The sequence below is a fragment of the Sciurus vulgaris genome, assembly GCF_902686455.1.
Source record: "Sciurus vulgaris genome assembly, chromosome: 1".
In the NCBI taxonomy this organism is placed as follows: domain Eukaryota; kingdom Metazoa; phylum Chordata; class Mammalia; order Rodentia; family Sciuridae; genus Sciurus; species Sciurus vulgaris.
The window spans coordinates 20,875,261-20,893,892 of record NC_136461.1 but is presented as its reverse complement, the minus strand read 5'-3'; the positions used below and the strand labels follow the sequence as shown (position 1 = coordinate 20,893,892).

The window sequence follows — 18,632 nt, the reverse complement described above, 5'->3', positions numbered from 1 at the left end:
AACTGGGCATAACAGTTTTAAGTTACAGGGTCAGATTCAGATGCTTGGTACCTGTCTGCAGAACCTTAGAAGGGTCTGGAGGTGGTGAGACAGTGCCTTCCCCAGGCAGGAGAGGTTGATGGCCTGGACCAGATGGGTGGCCTGGAACAAGGGTGTGGCCGTGGGGAAGGGAGCCTTGGTGGATTGCAAGACTTGAGGGACTACTGGATGAAAGGGGGAGAAGCAGCCTAATACTAATTAGAATAAATTATGCTCCACGTGTGTACAATATGTCAGAATATACTCTACTGTCATGCATACCTAAAAAGAACAATATTAAAAAAAAAAAATCGCCTAAGGTGACCTAGTGTGACAGTGTACTCTGGTGACAGTGGGGCCTTGTGAAGGGGAGACAGTGAAGGAGCAGGAACAGAGGATGGTCAAGAGGCCTGGCAGGTGTCTAGCTGCTGAAAGTGAAGCTGGGCTTGTGGCCCAGGTGGAGGATTACCACCACCAGGGAGAGAGGAAACCAGCCAAGGTGTGGGGGCCCGGAAGCGGGCAGAGGAGCAAGTGGTACAGCCATCAACAGGGAGGGGACGGTAAGGGCGGGGGACTGCTCAGGCTTTGGCCCCCAAGAAGAGCAGTGAGCCCTGACAGGGCCACGTGTACAGAGGGAAAGCTGAGAGGGCAGGAGGCGGGCGCGGTGGAGGCGTGGGGAGGGGGTCGATGGGGGTGGTCCAGAGAAAGGAAACGGAGGGCTGGGAGGAGGGAGGAGGCGAGAGGCAGCAGGGAGGCCGCGCCCCTGGGAAGTGCAGGGCCGAGAGCTCTGTTCACAACTCGGTCTTCAGGAGGCAGGAAGGGTCCCTAACCTGGCTCCCGGACCCGCAGGGCGAAGCCGGGGGAGGGGCGGGATGCGGCCTCACGCTCTGTGGCCTCCTGGGGGCTGTCGGTGCTCCCTCGGTCCTCGGGAGGAGGCCCCGCCCGGGGTTCGCCCGGGGTTGGCCTGGGTCCCTCCCGAGGATGCCTGGTTCCCGGGGGTTAGGCGAGGCCTCCGGGGGCGCTGATGTGTTCGGTCCGCTGCGCAAAGTCGGAGGCCGGAGGCCGAGTTCGAGGCTGGCTGGGCCGAGCGGCTCCGCAGCCGGCCCCTTCCCGGCACTTCCTCGAGTGGTGTCCCCGGCGGGGGCGCACAGCCGGGTCTCATTACCGCCCATCCCCCTCGCCTCGGCCCCGCGAGCCGGGGGGTCCCGCGGCCGGGGGAGGGGCGGGTTATAATCAATCCCAGGCCGGAAATTCTTCCCGAGGGGCCCGGCCGGGCCGCTGGGCCTGGAAGCCGGCCCGCAGCGCCCCTCCTCGAGCCCGCCCCGCGCATCATGGAAACTGGCCGCTCGCCCGGCCCCGGCCGCTGCGCTCCGCGTTCTTCCTCCGGCGGGCGGGCACCGAGCCGGGCCCAGTCGCGCCGTCGGCGGATGGCCGCGGCCCTCAGCACCGCCTCCTCAGCTCCCCGGAAGGTGGGCCCGTCTGAGGCCCGACCCTCGACACCCCGCTTGATTTTTTCCTTCCCAGCCCGGTTGTCCCCGCTGCGGCCACGGTGGCTGCTGTTCGAGGGCTCGGGCGGCCCAGGCTGTGCCCTGAGTGGTAGGCTCTGCCCCCAACGCCTGATTGTCGCCTCTCGACGCCCTGAGAGGCAGACGACGTGGTGCCTGTTTGGCAGATGGAGGCAGTGAGGTTCGGACGGCGGGAGGGTCGCGGGTCGGGTTCGGGCCGCCTCGGGGCGCAGGCAGGAGGGCTCAGGGGGCAGGAGGGGCGGGCGCGGACTTCCCGGGCTGAGGGGCTGGGCAGAGGCTCCGGGGCCAGTCTGTTTCCCGGTGGGGAAGGGGCGCCCTCCAGGCCCCTGCGTGCGGCGTGAACCGGGGTCAGGTTGGGGGAGTCAGGCCCGGGTCGTCGGAGTCGCCAGGCGCGCACACCGCGCTTACCTGCCGCCCTCAGACCAAGCTGCGCCTTCCTGCAGCGCGGTGCTGGTCGGACGGTTCGGGGGCTCCCAGGACGGCGGGGGCGGGGCCGAGCGGCGCGGGGCGGGGCCGGGGCGGGGCTCCGTGGAGATCTAGGAGGCGCGGGGAATCGCGGCGCGCGGACTGGACCCGGACCCACTCCCGCGCGGTCGCTCCAGGTGAGCAGGACTAGGGGCCACGGGCTCGCCCCCGACTTTCCCTAACTTTGTTTGGCTCCTCCCTCGGGAAAGGTACGGGGGCGGGATCCTGGTCCTTCCTTTTCCCGGGGTCGGAGTTTGCACGCGGGCGGCGGGACCCCGGAGTACGGGGTCTGAACAACTTCCCGCGCCCTAGGATCATCCGGCTGTGACTCCAAGTTTTCGCCTCCATGGGGTCCTCAGCGTCGACCCACACCCACCAGTCTTGGGGGGCTTTCAACATGTCCATAAGCCTGTGCTTTGCATGCTTTCGCCTCTGGGCAGGGGACAGGCCGGGGCTCGGGAGTGACCTTTCAGGAGTTGGGGCTGGGGCGCCAGCTTTCGCTTGAGGAGCTGTGGTCACTGCTCTTGTTTCGGACTGGGAAAAGGGTTCCATACCCAGGGACACGGGGGTGATGGGTCTCGCCTGCTCCCCCGACGCGCCTGTGGCTATGCCCAGAGGTGCGCCATGCCCAGGGGTAGGGTCCGGGACCTTCAGGTCGGCCCTGGTGGAGCCCCCGCCTCGTGCGGCCGTGTGACCCCCGGCAGGCCGCAGTTTCCATTTATGAAAACCAGTCTTTGGACGCGGCAGACGCTACGACTCCATGCTAGGCCTCGGACCTGGGGCGCTGCTGTCCGAGGCAGGGATGGTGTCCTGCTTTGAGCTTCGGGGTGCGGCTGGGGCGTGGGCAGGGTGGCAAATCCTCCTCCCTGAGGCTTGGCAGTGCCTTTCAGGGCTGCAGCTGCTTAGAAATCAGACTGGGGGAGTAAGGACGCACTCCAGGACAGCGAGTCCTAACCCTCCTCTATTGGGGCCTGGGTGGGGGCCGAGTGTCGTCCCGCGCCCTCCCTTCGGTGGGGCCCACATCACGTACAGCCCGGCTGCTCCTGTCCCGACTGGGATCCAGTTCTCAGGTCGCAGGCCCGACACAACCAGCAGCCGGGAGGGTTTAAGCCGTGCAGCCCGGACCCTGGGGCTCTAGGCGTTGCTGCTCTGGCTGGGACGCGGTCCACTGAGGCCTCGGGCGGAGGAGGCTGAAAAGGAGGCCAGGCGGCGGGAAAGGGGGATGATTCATCCCAAGCAGCCCGAATCGGAAACGCCGCAACCTAGGAATAGCCTTGCCTGGGCCGACGGGAGAGCCAGGAGCAGAGTCTGTCCGGTGAGGCCCTGCGCCCAGCACTGGCGGCCCCCTGCCTCCTGCCCTGGTCCCAGCCCGGCCGCTGGGGGAGGGGGAGGCCTCTTCTGGAGGAGTTGAAAGAGATCCTGGACAAAGTCCGCCGCCGCCGCCTCCTCTGACTGGCTGGTCTTGGTCCGAGCGGTCTTCCCGGAGTCTAGCTCGAGTCTCTCCTGCTGCAGCTCGGGTGCTGACTGAGGAAGTCTGGAAGGAGGGGGCGGGCAAGGAGAGGCTGGAGTCGGTGACACCCCCTCCTTCCCACGCTGCGGTATGTAAAGCGCAGTGGGCGGGGGGGTGGGGCGCGCGAGCGACCCCTGCGGACCCAGCGGTCTGAGCGCCCCCTCCCTCCGTTACTACGGTGCAGCCACGTGCGGGGGTGGGGTCGATCCCGGGTACTTACCCGCGAGACGCGGCTGCTGGGGGCCTCATGCTTTCCGAGGCCCCGGACCCGCGGGCAGGCAGAGAGGGCGCGGGCTGCCGGAGCCCGGCGACCCGGCCTGCGCCAGGGAGCAGCCCGCAGCCCCCGCCCTCCTCTCCGCCCGCGGGCCCGGCCAACTCCGGCTTCTGCCGCGCGTCCCTGGCTCTGAGCTCCGCTGCGGAAAACCCGAGCGGGGGCGGCTCCCTGCCTCGCAGCCCGGGAAAATCCGGGGGTGGCCGCCAGGGATCTCCAAGCGGCCAGGGCGAAGCGGCCCGAGCTCCCCCACCCCGGATTTGGACCCCGAGCCCGGAGCCCCGAACCTAGGCCCGTCGGTTCAGTCCCCGCCTCCCATCTTCTCTCCGCAGAGCGCCCGGACGACAGCGAGATGACAGCCGGGAGCCCCGGAGACTGCGGGGAGATGCGGAGGAGCCCCGAGGGCCGCGTCTCGCGCCTCGGCCGCCGCCTGGGCCGCCGCCGGCGCCCGCGCTCTCCGCCGGAGCCTCTGCGGGTGCGGGCGCGGCTGCGGCTGCGCTCGCCGTCGGGGGCGTTCGCGGCCCTGGGGGCGCTCGTGGTGCTGGTGGGCATGGGCATCGCTGTGGCCGGCTACTGGCCGCACCGTGCCGGGGCCCCGGGACCCCGGGCCGCCAATGCCAGCTCACCCCCTGTCAGTGAGCTGCGTCGCGGCGCGGGCCGGGGTCATGGCCCGCACGAGCGGCTGCGGCTGCTCGGGCCGGTGATCATGGGCGTCGGCCTGTTTGTATTCATCTGTGCCAACACGCTTCTCTATGAGAACCGAGACTTGGAGACGCGGCGACTCCGCCAGGGGGTGCTACGGGACCAGGCCCTCCGGCCCCCCGACGGCCCCAGCTGGGACTGCGCTCTCCTTCCCAGCCCTGGCCCAAGGACTCCTCTAGCCATAGGCTGCGCGGAGCCAGAAAGTTGGGACCTGTCCCCGCGTCGGGGCACCTCACCCGTCCCGTCAGTGCGGAGCCTGCGTTCAGAGCCTGCTAATCCTCGCCTCGGTTTACCTGCCCTACTCAACAGTTACCCGCTGAAGGGCCCTGGGCTGGCCCCACCCTGGGCTCCACGAACCCAGACTGGCCACGTGATCATCACAGTGCAGCCCTCTGGCTCCGGCATTGAACATTCCAAGTCTCTGGATCTGGGCCTTGGGGAGCTCCTCCTTGGGACCCCAGCTGCTCGTGACTGTGCTCACAGAAGCTGGCCACGGCTGGACCGGCTCAGTCTCGGGGGGTATGCCAAGTTGGGAGGAGGGGATTTGGGGGCCCGGGTCTGAGGCTGCAGCATGGACCACGATCACAGGACCAGCCTAAGAGCTGCTTCAGTCACATCCCGGGTTGGGATGGACCTCTGCCCACAGCAGCTGTTCAGGCATCCTGCCTGTGTGTAGTAGAGAAACGCAGCAGCAGGAAGGCTCCGTGAGCCAGCAAGAGCGGAGACCAGCATGCCTCGGCCTCAGGAATTTCTTCAGCCTCCATATGTGGCCTTAGCTCTGGACAGGTACCTGAGGGGACTGGAGGTCCAGGCCAAAGGTTATTGGGAGATGCACCTGGTGTCTTAGCAAACCCAAAGTGGTGGGCAAGGACCTCTAAGACTTGGAAGGTAGGTTGGGATGTTGCAGGCTGGGACAGGCCCTCTCCAGAGTGGCAGGTGCTGGAATTTGGGCTTCTGGGAAGAAGGGCAAGGGAGGTGGCTGAGACCCTCCACTGCCATTGGGGATGGGGACTGAACATTTAACTCCCATCACTCAAACCCTTTCTTCCCTCTGCCATGCAGGATATATCCCACTAGGGCTAACTACTGCCAGCGTCTTCGTGCTGAGGTCCCCTCCCCAGAGGTCTGGGAAGCCCTCTTCTCTTTATCTCATTGTGGCCTATGCTGCCGTCTCCCTTCAGCTGCAGAGAGCGCTTGCCAGTCCTCAGAAACCTCTTTGTACAACACTGAAGCTGCACTTTGTCCAGTATGGGGAGCTCATTCTAGAAAATGTTTTCAGTTTAGGTCTCCCCACCCAGGTTTAATTTTCCCCAAGTTACTGGCAGAAGAGAAATACAAAAGTGGATCAATCCGTAGAATCGTTTTTGTTTTTTTTGTTTTTTGTTTTTTTGGAAGTTTATTGAAAAATGCAATACAAGAAGCAAGACCAAATACATATCTAAACACTACAGCCACTTCTCTTACTACAAAAGGCCAAAACAGCAGACCTAATTATTGCCTATTTAATCTAGGAATTTTGCCAATTTGATTCTGCTGCCATGGTTCCTATTTTGTCAAGAAATGTAAACAGCTACTTGATATGATTCATAATTTTTAAAAAATTTACAAAGGTCCTTCATTTTTGTCACCAAAATAATACATTTGAGAGGGATTTGTAAAAACAACCAGCCTGGGGCTGAGCTCCTGGGCAGAGGCTTCCCATGAGCATCAAGGGGTGTTGCTCAAGCCTCTGGCTCCACTTCCCAGGGTAGACGTGGTCTCCTCACCCCCAGCAGCTTGAGCTTCCCCCAGAATATAGTGACGGCCCCCTGCATTTAGGCCTAGGGGCCCTTGGCCTGTGAGTGCAGGCCTTGCTTGTGGGTAGGTGGCAGAGCTCTCCTGTGGTTTGAAGGAAATCTTTAGTTCTGAAGTAAAAATAAAATTGCAGTGAGAGTTTTTACTGTGGTGTGTCTGAGTCACTTTAGGAATTGCTGCTGAGTCTCTGACCCTGGAAATGTGACTCTCCTCCCCACTCTTGGCCATTTCTACCTGGACAGTCTGTTTTTTCTTCTCTCACACACACATACACACAACTGCAGAAAGAAAAACAAATCCAAACAGTTGCCAAACTCAAAGATCTGTTGCCAGAGTGGGAGGAAGGGGAAGAGGCCTGGAAGGAAGTTAGTGTAACTCTGGTCCGGTTGACAAAGGAGGTGAGAGAGGAGTGAGCTGGCCGCAGGGCTGGGGAAAGCTTAGGCCCCAGATGCGACGTCCTGTGCTGCGAAGGCTGCCACACTGCTCTGGATAGCACGGAATATCCAGGATGCTGAATAGACATGCGTGACCCTCTCCCTTCGCCCAGCCTCTTTGTCCCACAGGTCTCTGGTTTCTGTTTGTTTGGGGATGGGGTCTTGCTGTGTTGCTGAGGTTGGCCTTAAACTCACAATCCTCCTGCCTCAGCCTCCCAAGCAGCTGGGATTGCAGGTGTGCGCCCAGCTCTAGGTTTCAGCTTTGTGAGCACCAGTAGCTCCTTCGCAGGACCGCTGGCCACTGGGAAGTAAGCTCGTTTCCCGTTTGATGGGACAGGGGTTCTAACCTGCCACCACTATTAGCAACACAGTCCTGACTTGGGTCTCCAGGAAGCCTCGTCATTTCGGACCCTGTGCCACAGCTGTGCATCTCCTGAGACAGGACCACCTGCTGCCCCCAGCCTATCACATCCCGCCGAGCTCTCCCCTCCCTCCTGAGAGAGCTGCCATTGGCAGTAGCAGCCTGAGGTGAGAACTGAAAGAAAAATGCACACACTCGAAATCAGTTCAAACCAGACAAGTGTGTCAGAGTAAAACTCAGCCAGTGGAGACGGTGGACACGTGCTGCTGGCTTCAGACTGGGCTCCTGCTCGGTGCCCTTGAGCCCAGTGATCGCTGTCAGAGACTCGCTGACTAATCTCATGAAGTTCGCTTCTAGCCTAGAATTAGGATTCTAAGAAGCTTCCAGGCAGATCTGTTTGTGGGAAGCAAGCTGGAGGATTAGAGAAGCCCTATTGAATAAAAATGCCCCAAATCCTTACCAGGAATTGGGGACATCAGTCCTCACTTTCAAAGCCAAGGCAAAAAAAAAGAAAAAAAGAAAAACTAAATCCAAAACCCACCACAAAATCAAGCCTACAAAGCCCCACAGACCTCAGGTAGTGAGGGGGATGAGCAGCCGAGGGCTTGTACCCGTCATGTGCTATCCCGTGGGAGGGATGGTCCCTGGAAGCTGATAATCCCCTTGCTCCAGAAGGATGTCCTCAGGCAGGTGCCTCTCAGGAGGAAGGTCAGAAAACACGCCTCCTCTCTGAGAGAATGGCCCAGCAGTGGTCACCTGGAAACGCTCCCCAGTAGCATCTGCCTGAGGTAAGCTCCGTCCCTCAGTGTGAAGTTCGCATTCCCAGAACTGGAACACCTTAATTTAAAAACCTCATTAACGTCCTTCCCCAAACGCCAATGAAAATGTTCCATTAGCATTTTCGGCTGAAGGTTCCTACTTTTCCGGAGTTTGGGTTTCTGAGACAGGAGCCTGGGGGAGTGCTTGGCAGAGCCATGGCAGCTGCTGAGGTACAAGGGCAACTGGGGAGGTGAAGGCCACGGATATGTTCAAACATTCACAGTATCAGATCTATCTGAAGCAACTTCTTATGTCTCTGACCTAAAGAAGCTCCAAAACAGCAGGATGGAGGCGGGGGAACAGCATTCATTACATTCTCGGACGTCTCCGCCTCACCAAAAACACCCTGACAGAGGGACAGGACATTTTTCTGGGGTCTGTGGATCAAGGCAGTTACCCTGCCTGACATTCTGATAAAGTTGCATCTTAGCTCTGAGAAAGCACTCGTTCAAAATTTCTGCTGTCATCCAGAGGGTGTGAAATTAGGACAGGAGCAAGGAGTCCCACTGAGCTGACTTTGGCTTCCAACACAGCCGACAGGTTCTCTGGAGGATTTCCTGAAGAATTCTGTGGACCCTGTCAGTATCTGGGTTGGAAATAAATGGGGAGAGGCTAGCTTGGAGGGGTTACAAACCACTCTGTAGAAAACCCAAGAACTCTTTAGAAATAGTCCATAGAGTGAAAAGCTGAACAATTTCTGGTATCACAATATAGAAAAAGGTCTTCAAAAGGATCAGTGGTATCTAGAAGAATCTCTTGGCATAAACTCCAAATAGAAAATGAAAACTTCCTGGTGGTTTAAAGTGATCTTGGAAGTCTGACTATTGCAGGTTGGCTCTTTATCATCGCTGGTTTTTCTTGGATGGGAGAAGGGCAGGGAGTTGGGGACAGGACAGTTCCTAGAGGAAGGGAAGAAGCACAGTGTTAAATCCTGTGAAGGAGAGAGCTCCCCAGTCCCACTGCCACGTTCTTGTGGCCCTAAGTGACAATCAGGACCTGAGCACTGGGCATATCCTTCCTCATGACTGATGGCTTTCTCAAATCCTTTGTAAACTACATTAGACATTAGTTTGTCTGGACCTGGTTGCCTGGCTCCCCAAAAGTAGCTTCCTGCTTCCAGTTTTCTTGTCTGGCCTCAGAGTTCTATCGCCTTCTCCCACCCATCCCTAACCCACATACTTCCAGACACCCGGATCTGACTGTGACAGTTCTTCTCTGGCCCTTCCAGGTTCTGGGCTTGGAGATTCCAGAGATGCCAAGAAAGCAGAGCAAAAGGGGGTGGGTTGAAGTGGAGAAGCAGGGGTGGGGGGCAGGAGGAGTCAGGAGGTGGGGTGTTATTTCCGAATTTGGTGTCCCTCCTCCTACCCAAAACAGCCAGTACTATGCAGGCCAGGACACAACAGCCTGCTTTGGCATTGTGAATTTTTTTTTTTTTTTAGTTATAGATGGACACAATACATTTATTTATTTGTTTGTTTGTTTGTTTGTTTTTATGTGGTGCTGAGACTTAAACCCAGGGCCTCACACGTGCTAGGCAAGAGCTCCACCACTGAGCTACAGCCCCAGCCCCAACAGTCTGCTTTGGTTAAAGCAAAATACTTCACTATCTCCTCTGCCCTTCCTTTATCAAGTCCCAGTATGGACACTCTCTGGGTGATGGGTTCCCAGATTGTCCAAGGGTCCTGCCAGATCTCTCAGGCTGGGATCTTCAATTCCAACAGGAATACCCCCTTACCTGAGCTCAGTCCTCAGCAATCTCGGTCTCCTGATGGACAACCACCTTGGTCACTGACATGTCTGGGTGCTGTTCCTTTGCCTCTTTGATGGCTTGTACAAGAACCTATAGAAGAAATAATGCTCATCAGGAAAAACAGGCTGGCTGGTGAAGGCAGGCAAGGCCAGAGCCCGCACAGCTCCAGGCTGCACCGCGGCAGCACTTGGCTAGGCTAAGCGGATGACCACCTTCCCCACTCTCTCCTGCATATGGAGGCTCCTGGACCAACAGCACAGAGGAAGGGAAGGCGAGAGCTGTCTTCAGAGCATCAGAGAGGGACTTCAGGGGCGACTGCACCTACCTGGGTGCGTCTCAGAGGAGTCACTCAAGCAGTGAACCTGCAGGACAAAATCTGCTGGACACAGCTTTCTCCTTTGCAGGATTTAACAACATCCTTCCTTCTTCTCTCTAGGAAATGTCCTGTCCCCAAATTCTCGCCCTTCTCCCATCTAAGAGGGTAACCAGGAAGTTCAGGACAGGAGAGGAAAGTAAAGAAGCATGTGACAAAAAGGAAGAGCTATCAGGGCTGAAGTAGAAGAAGGAAGGACCAACTGGATGGCCTGTGGCCTGCCAAGCTCTGGCCTGAACACATTACTTACTATTTAATCTTTTTGTTTGTACTGGGAACTAAACCTTGGGGTGCTTTACCACTGAGCCACATCCCCAGCACTTTTTATGCTTTAACACAGGGTCTCACTAAGTTGCTTAGCACCTTGCTAAGTTGCTGAGGCTGTCTTTGAATTCACGATCTTCCTAGCTGCTGGAGTTACAGGCGTGCACCACCACGCCCAGCCATCCTAGCCCTTTTTATTTTTTATTTTGAGGCAAGGTTTTGCTAAGTTGTTTAGGGCCTCATCAAGTTGCTGAGACTGACCTCAAACCTTTGTTCCTATTGCCTCAGCCTCCTGAGTCATTCAGATTACAGGTGTGTGCCATCACCCCCTGCTATTACTTACTTGATCTTCTCACAAGTGAGAAAATTAGGATACTATCATTAATTCTGCCTTATAGATTGGAAAACTGAAGGTTAAATAAAGTGCTTATTGTTTCACAGGTAATAAGTAATGCAACGGGGAGTTTAACTTTACCACGTTGTCTTTTAGTTTCTGAGGGTCCCTACTGAAGCACCTGGAAGAGTTTGGATTACCATAGAAAAGCTAAAAAGAGAGAGAGTCAGAGCGGGACAGTGACGCCCCCTCCCAGCCACCAGCCTCTGAGCAGATCCCCTTATCTAAAAGGACTCGGGGCCGGGGCTGTGGCTCAGTGGCAGTGCACCTGCCTCACATGTGTGGGGCACTGGGTTCGAGCCTCAGTACCACACAAAAATAAAATAAAGGCATGCTGCCCATCTACAGCTATTAAAAAAAAAAAAAGATCTGGCTGGAACTGCCAGCTGACTGCTCACTCTAGATCTTAAGGATCATCTTAGGACAAAAGAAGAGCAAAATTCTCTCCTGATCTCTTGGCTCCACCAAAGGCATTCTTAGACCCGCCGCCTCACGGGCCCCTGTTCACCCTCCCTGCTTGTCTCACCCATCTGCTCACACTTCAGGCCCAGCCCAAGCCCTCTCCTGTGACGCTGCTCCCCTTCTCTGGTGGCTGTGCCACCTGCTTTCCCTGCCTAAAGCCCCTGTCCCTAGTCAGAGACCACACCGAGTTCCCTCCACGCAGCCCTCAGTGCCTAGGAAAAGCAACACTGCTCTGATGCTGGCCCTTGGGGCATTTCTCGGAGCTCTCAGGTGTGCCTGTCCCTTTTTTCAGTGACCCTACGGAAACCTGTGCTGATCCTTATGTTATGGGTGGTCAAGCTACAGCTCACGGAAGTAGTTTGCTAAGTTCCTCCAGAGCACTGGTTAAGTTGCAGAGCTAGGGTGCAGCACAGGTCTGTCTTGCTGCACAGCAGAGGCTGGACTCACCCAGCTGCAGGCTGGGGAAGGCAGTGCCCAGAGCTGGGCAAACAGCCTGCAGGTCTGTCACTGAGCTTTTTTATTTTTTTAATTGGTGCACTGTAGAGGTACACGGCAGTGGGCTCCTTATGCCATACACACACACATGCACGTTCCACTGGGCTTCACAGTCTTATTTCTGGGACCTTCAGCCCAGTTTCCCAGCTCTAAGTCTCAACCCTGCTACCAAGAGAACAGCCAGCACTGCAGCTCGGGTTTTTTTCTTTCCTTCTCCAGGCACTCAGCATATCAGCATAAAGGCCACAGAGTTACTGCTCTAGCAATCCTGTCAATGATTTCAGAAGCATTTGTATGCAGTCTCTTCCACCCCCTCTCCTCTGCAGCTTTACTGTTCTAACCTCCCCCAGAAAAGAATTGGGAACATTAATCCTGACCTTATTATTTGCTAATTGCTTGCAGCACACAATTAGCACCTAATTAACATAAAAACATAGAATTTTAGCACCAGGAAGGGGCCCAGAAATTATTTAGATCAACTTAATCTCTTTCAGGAGAAGTAAAACAGGGGTAAAGTGAATTGCTCAATGTCACAGGGTAAGTTAGTGTTAGAACTAGGACAGAAACCAAGTTCCAAGCCTCCTGGTGTCTTGCCCACCACCCTGGCTGTCTCCTCAGCTGTTATAGTGCCCTGGGGCAGGGACCAGGACTTTCTTTTTTTCCATATAATCTAGCACAGATTTAGGACATTATTCCTCCTTCATCTCACGGAGCCCACCAGGCGTCTCGGGTGCACATCCAGCACCTCACCAGATCTACAGGCAGCCTTGAGAGGAGGCACCATCACCCCCAGCTTACAGATGAGAAAAGGGAGGCCCGGGGGTTGAGCGCTGGAGTGCAGCTCAAGTCTCAGGCACACACCCCCAGCGCTTCCACCGCACCTCCCGCCTCCCCTTCTGCAGCCCCGCCCACAGGCCTCGGCCTTCTCACTCGGGTCCTCAGGAGCTAGGGCAGTGAAGCTTTATGGAAATGAAGTTGGCAGGGACAGCGCTCTGGTGTCCATGGATCTTCCCGCCCTCACGTGCTCAGAATCTCCCAGCATTCCTACCTGGTCATGGTCAATATCGGCATCTCCTGTGATTACAATTCTCTTCTCGATCCGGGTCTCTGAAATTCCACCTTTCACAGTCTATAACCAAAGGCAGGTGGTCACAGATCAGCAATGTAACAAGAAGGAAAAAACAAAATAGCAAAGATTATTCTGAAAGCTGCACTCCAAATTTTAACCTGCTGCTGGCCCTGCGTAGGGCAGCCTCTTACCCACTTGTCCCCAGTCTTGGCAGAACCTATTAAGATGAGCATGTCTCACTCTGGAGCACACTGCCATCTTTAATAAGCTCAACGCCAGAACACAATTCTCTATTTACTGTCTCCTTTTCTCTTCCTCCCAAACACCAGAGAAATTCAGCAAGTAAACAAAACAAGTGTTTCTCTTTGTTCTTCTATGTATTTCCATTTGATTAGGAGGAAAAACATCAGAAGACCATCAACAAAAATGTCACTCAGTTTGAAATCGGGATCTTTTATTTCAAAGCACTTTCATGTTATTGATGTCAAAAGATTTCTCAGATAATCTCCTGAAGGTGAGTAGGTTTCCATGGCAGATGAGGAAAACTGCAATCTAGACATCAAATAACTGACTCCCAGTCATCTGCATTGATGACAGAGCTTGGTCACGAATCTGCATTTGTTACCAGGAGAATGCATTTCCCTCTGGTGCTACAGCGCGGAGTGCCTCTGACTTTGAGGGTAGTTCTACCCTTGGATCTTTTGTCTCTGCTGTTTCCTATAGACCATGTTCTAATAAGTCTAATATTTCAGCACCCAAACTACAGCTCCCCTGGCCCTGACCCTGAACATAATATAAAAATTCTTTGCCAGACCTAGAGTCCTGATTTTTGGCTTAGAAAGAAAATACAGTTGCATTATAATACCAACAACACCTGCCTTTAAACTGACTGTGTGTGTGTGAGCGCGCGTGCTGAGGATGGAACCCAGGGCCTTAAGCATGGTAGGCAAACACTCTGCCATGGGGCTATACCCTCGGCCCAAGCTGAGTTTTAAATTTACCTCCACAGCTGGAAAGACAGGCAGATGTGTAAAGAGAATGACTACATGTGACTTTGTAAGAGTACCCAGTAGGCAGGGATGCTCAGAGCCTCCCTTGGTTTACTGCTGGGGAAAGCAGCAAGGTCTTTCCCTCTGGGACACTTAGAATACTCTGGCTCCGCAGGAACAGGGTCCTCCTTCCCAAGGGCCAACAGCACGCTCGACATGCCACTGGATTCCAGATGGAAGCTCTAGCTGGCCTGTTACCTTGGTAATCTGAGTTGTGGTGGTGCTGCTCGTGGTCTCAGATGTGATGGTCTGAGCTGTCAGCAAGACTCCTGGGTCCAAGTCCCCATTGCTGTCATCGGTCTGCAGGAGAAAGTACAACTCATCATCATGCCGCTCAGGAAGCTTGGCACATACTGCAGGCTGCAACTCTGCTCTTCAACTGTATGTTCTAATGCAAAAGTCAAATTCCCTTACAGCGACCTTTTGCATGTGTGTGTGTGTTTTTGTGGGGTTTGTACCCAGAGCCTCACTAGAGCACTCTACCACTAAGCTATGTCCTCAGGTCTACAGTAGCCTCTTAATTAACAAATAGAACAAATGCCCGGGGAAGAAGACACCTTCTAACACCGTTGAATGAGTGGATCAGAAAGAAAAGGTCGGAGTGCAGTCACAGGTTCTACAAGAGTGACATTGTACACAGGTCACAGTACCTTTTATAGTTCACAAATGACTTTTACTTTTTTTTTTGTTTTTTTTTGGTGTTGCTGGGACCTCATACCTACAGGCAAGCATGCTACATCCCAGCCCTGTAAGCAGCTTTTTAAAAAATTAATTTATTTAAAGGCTGCCAAGCTCCCAGCTCTGGTGTGGTTCCTTAGCCAACAACACTCATCCTGCTCGCCCCGTATTCTCCTTTGGGCGGACCCTAAGGAGATACATCGGACCTTGTTGCTCAACAGGGAGCAACACGAGGTATAGAATTTTCTTTAGCCAAGACCACTGTCTACCTTAGATTCAGATTCGACTAACATTTACTTGTGTTCCTACTACGTATCAAGCACATTATGCAACTATTATCTCAATGATGTTTCTCAATATCATGAGGAAGACACTATTATTATATTCACTATGCAGTTAAGAAAAGTGGAGCTGGGTGTGGTGGCGCACGCCCCGTAATCCCAGTGGCTCAGGAGGCTGAGGCAGAAGGATCCCTAGTTCAAAGTCAGCCTCAGAAAAAGTGAGGTGCTTAGTGAGACGCTGTCTGTAAATAAAATACAAAAGAGGGATGGGGATGTGGCTCAGTGGGCAAATACCTCTGAGTTCAAACCCTGGCACACCCACCCCACACACACAAAAAAGAAAAAATGAAAAGTGGGATCCAGAGAAGTCAAATAGTTTGTTCAAGGTTCTACAGTAGAACCTAGTAATTTAAACTATGATGTAGACCAGGTAAGAGACTTCTTATTTCAAGACTGGAGTTTGAGTCCCACCTCAGACTGTAATTAGCTGTGGGACAAGGGGCAAGTCATCCTGACTTCCCTGAGCCTTAGTTTTCTCATTTATAGTTTTCACACATTATGCTGTAACATGTGCTCTGCTGATACCATACCGATTGTGAAGATCAAAAGAAATGATAGAAATAGAAATTCTTTAGGAGCTGGGGTTGTGGCTCAGTGGCAGAGCACTTGCCTGGCATTTTTTTTTTATTATCTTGCTTGACAAGTAAGCTCGGTGTCATTTTTTTTATTTGTTCACAATCTCCACGCTTTGGAACATGTGGTAAGATAAGATAGGGAGCTGAGGTAGGTTTTTTATTTATGCAAAGAAGTGTGTGATTGTGGTAAAATTTACATACAGTGAAGTGCACAGATTTTAAATGTTCAGTTTGACCTGTTTTGGCAAATGTCTACACCCAGTTTTAGATTTCATATAAATGAAAATATACAGTAGTATGCTTCCATTCTCGGCACCACATATAAATAAATGAAAAAAGGTCCATCAACAACTGAAAAAATATTTTATAAAAAGAAACAGAAGTTCTTCATACATAACTGTAAGAATGTAAGTCTGCATGCAAGGAATGCTGAAGATTTTTGCAGAGCTTCTCTGTAAATCTGTCACTGTCTCCACCTCCCACCCACCTTTCTTCTCTCCTGTCTCTGAAGAAGGTGGAAAACGGAGGAGACACTGTTACAGTTGTCTACTTCCAGTCTTCCCACATGGGGCCTCTTTCTTCTTGATCCTCTAACCAGTGCTCCTCAAAATGAGACTGTGGCTTTGACAACTGCTTACAGACATCCACTTATCCCAACCCAGGAAGTCCACTCTTAGGTATTTACCCATGGTAAGTGAAATGTCCACACAAAGACTTGTACATGAAGGTTCACAGCAGTTTTATTCATATTTGCCCCAAGCTGGAATTAACCCAGTTGTCCACTACCAAATGAAAGGATAAAAAATTGGGGAATATTCAGAGCTGGGGTTCTGGCTCAGTGGCAGAGCACTTGCCTAGCATGTGTGAGGCAATGGGGTTGATCCTCAGTACCACATAAAAATAAAAAAATAAAGGTATTGTGTCCATCTACAACTAAAGGAATTTTTTTTTTAATTGGGGTATATTCATACAATGGAATCATTCAGTCATAGATAAGCATGAACTACTGATCCATATAATATGGATGAATCTAAAAAACATTACACTCAGAGAAAAAAGCAGACATGAAAGCATACTACTGTATATTTTCATTTATATGAAATCTAAAACTGGGTGTAGACATTTGCCAAAACAGGTCAAACTGAACATTTAAAATCTGTGCACTTCACTGTATGTAAATTTTACCACAAACACACACTTCTTTGCATAAATAAAAAACCTACCTCAGCTCCCTATCTTATCTTACCACATGTTCCAAAGTGTGGAGATTGTGAACAAATAAACAAAATGACACTTGTGCTTACTTGTCATTTAAAAGCAAGATAATAAAAAAAGCAGCAGAAATGGCTACAGTAAATGATAACAATGGCAAATAAATATCTGGTGCTTATGACGTGCCACACACTTGGGAAGCATGTTATATATATTAACCAATTCCTTGTAATGGTGCTGTGAGATAGAACTATTAGTCATATTTTACAAATGAGGAAACTGAGGCACACAGCAATTTAGTAACTTGACTACACACTAGACAGGAAGTGATGAAGCAGGTTTGGACCCAGGAATCTGACTTCACAGTCAACACTCTTTCCCACTGCGCATCAATGTCTTAACATGAATCACAGAAAGCAGTTTGTATCTTGGCTGATTGTTGTGCCTGGCTAAAACAAAATGAGGCCATATGCATAAAATGCAATGACAGCAGCTACCATTTTTGAACAGTCACTACACTGTCAGGCAATCATGATCTTTATATCAATAATTCTATAAAAAGTACCTTCCAAAAGAGAAAACCAAGGTTCAAAGAAGTTAAATGACTTGCCCATGGTCAAAAACTAGTAAGTGTTGGAATTAAGATCTGAGTCTCCCTAACTCCAAAGTCCATGCCACCTGTCCAGCCACTGTGCTCACTTTATATTTCTCTTGCTTTTTTTTTTTTAATTTTGTTTTTGTTTTTTGGGGCACTGGGGATTGAACCCAAGGTCTTGTGCTTGCCAGGCAAGCACCCTACCTGCTGAGCTATATCCCCAGCCTCTTCTCTTATTTTTTAAAGACCATTTACAAATACATTTAATAGAATTTTCTTATAGTAAAGAAAAACAAAAGTTCAAATGTCCAACAACAGTTAACATTTGCAATGCATATGAATGAAGACAAAAGGTGCTGAGCAAACGCTGCAGGGAAATGAAGGCATTATGCATACGATTAGCTATGATTTATTTTATGAATAAGAAAAAGTCACTGGCTGAAAAGGATTTGGTTTCCAATATTGTTTAATTTGGACACTCCCCCCCACAGCTAATCTCCCTGCTTAGACCCGGCTCTCCCCACCAGGCAGTCACGACAAACCACCCCATGGGCCCCACAGGTTGGAGGAAAAGGTCCGGTCTGTGGTTTTACAACCTTCCCCCCACTCCTGACATTTTTAAAATCTGTGCATCATAGTTGTTTCTAAGGATGATTTGTTGTTGCACATCTGTGCGTGCACACGATATAACAGAGTTAGGCAGTGTCACTCCTGGTCACTTCCCCCACCGCTCACCCCTTGGTCCCTTTCTCTACTGATCTCCCTTTGATTTTCATGAGATCTGCCCCCACCTTTCTTTTCCTTTTTCCTCTCTAGCTTCTGTGGAATATGAGAGAAAAGACGCATCCCTTGACCTTCTGAGTTTGACTTATACCACTCAGCACAGTGTTCTCTAGTTCCATCCATTTTCCTGCAAGTGACATAATTTCATTTTTTTATAACTAAACAAAACTCCATTGTGCATATATACCACATTTTCTTTATCCATTCATCTGCTGATGGACACCTCGGCTGGTTCCTTAGTGAATTGTGCTTCTATAAACGTGGGTATACATGTGTCACTGCAGTAAGATGACTTGAATCTTCAGGGTAAATACTGAGGAGTAGTATAGCTCGGTCATTTGGTGGTCACTGCTTAGTCTTCTGAGGAGTCTCCAAATTTTCATAGTGGTTGTACTGATTCACAGTTCCAACAGTGTTAAAGGGTTCCTTTTCTCCACATCCTCTCCAGCATTCATTATTCTTTGTTTTCTTGGTGACTGCCATTCTGACTGGTGTGAGATAAAATCTCAGTGTAGTTTTGATTTGCATTTCCCTAATTGCTAATGATGTTGAGTGTTTTTTCATTTATTTGTTGGCCATTTGTATTTCTTCTTTTGAGAAATATCTGTTTAATTCATTTGCCCATTTATTAATTGGGTTATTTGGTTTTTATATTAAGTTTTTTGAGTTCTTTATATATTCTATATATTAAT

The 18,632-nt window shown here is 52.1% G+C and overlaps 3 protein-coding genes across 21 annotated transcripts in view; 1 reads left to right on the top strand and 2 right to left on the bottom strand.

The window, feature by feature from the left end:
- Positions 1-629: 629 nt before the first annotated feature.
- Positions 630-5,054, top strand: TMEM200B (transmembrane protein 200B; the record flags this gene model as incomplete). Of its 5 annotated transcripts, none has more annotated exons than XM_079115140.1 (3): positions 631-1,704; positions 3,522-3,607; positions 4,123-5,054. In XM_079115140.1, the coding sequence occupies exon 3, from the start codon at positions 4,143-4,145 to the stop codon at positions 5,052-5,054; it is 912 nt and encodes a 303-aa protein (XP_078971266.1). In that variant the 5' UTR covers positions 631-1,704; positions 3,522-3,607; positions 4,123-4,142. The 5 variants fall into 5 exon arrangements, with proteins under 5 accessions (XP_078971267.1, XP_078971266.1, XP_078971265.1 ...); XM_079115139.1 differs by lacking the exon at positions 631-1,704 and adding an exon at positions 2,064-2,146; XM_079115138.1 differs by lacking the exon at positions 631-1,704 and adding an exon at positions 3,194-3,324.
- Positions 3,237-4,077, bottom strand: LOC306646709 (uncharacterized protein; the record flags this gene model as incomplete). The annotated part of the gene is made up of 2 exons (XM_079115356.1): positions 3,740-4,077; positions 3,237-3,543 (listed from the first exon to the last, which is right to left on the bottom strand). Exons 1-2 carry the CDS (start codon positions 3,766-3,768, stop codon positions 3,237-3,239), a joined length of 336 nt encoding a protein of 111 aa, XP_078971482.1. The 5' UTR covers positions 3,769-4,077.
- A 3,588-nt stretch (positions 5,055-8,642) lies between the features above and the next one.
- The window catches only part of EPB41 (erythrocyte membrane protein band 4.1), a 164,756-nt gene continuing 154,766 nt past the window's right edge, over positions 8,643-18,632 (bottom strand). For all 15 annotated transcript variants that reach the window (XM_079114308.1, XM_079114318.1, XM_079114307.1 and 12 more), the window contains 4 exons: positions 13,955-14,056; positions 12,687-12,767; positions 9,636-9,740; positions 8,643-8,799 (listed from right to left, as the gene is read on the bottom strand). In XM_079114308.1, the coding sequence (XP_078970434.1) occupies positions 9,642-9,740; positions 12,687-12,767; positions 13,955-14,056 (282 nt within the window). In that variant the 3' untranslated portion in view covers positions 8,643-8,799; positions 9,636-9,641. The remainder of the gene's footprint in view (positions 8,800-9,635; positions 9,741-12,686; positions 12,768-13,954; positions 14,057-18,632) is intronic.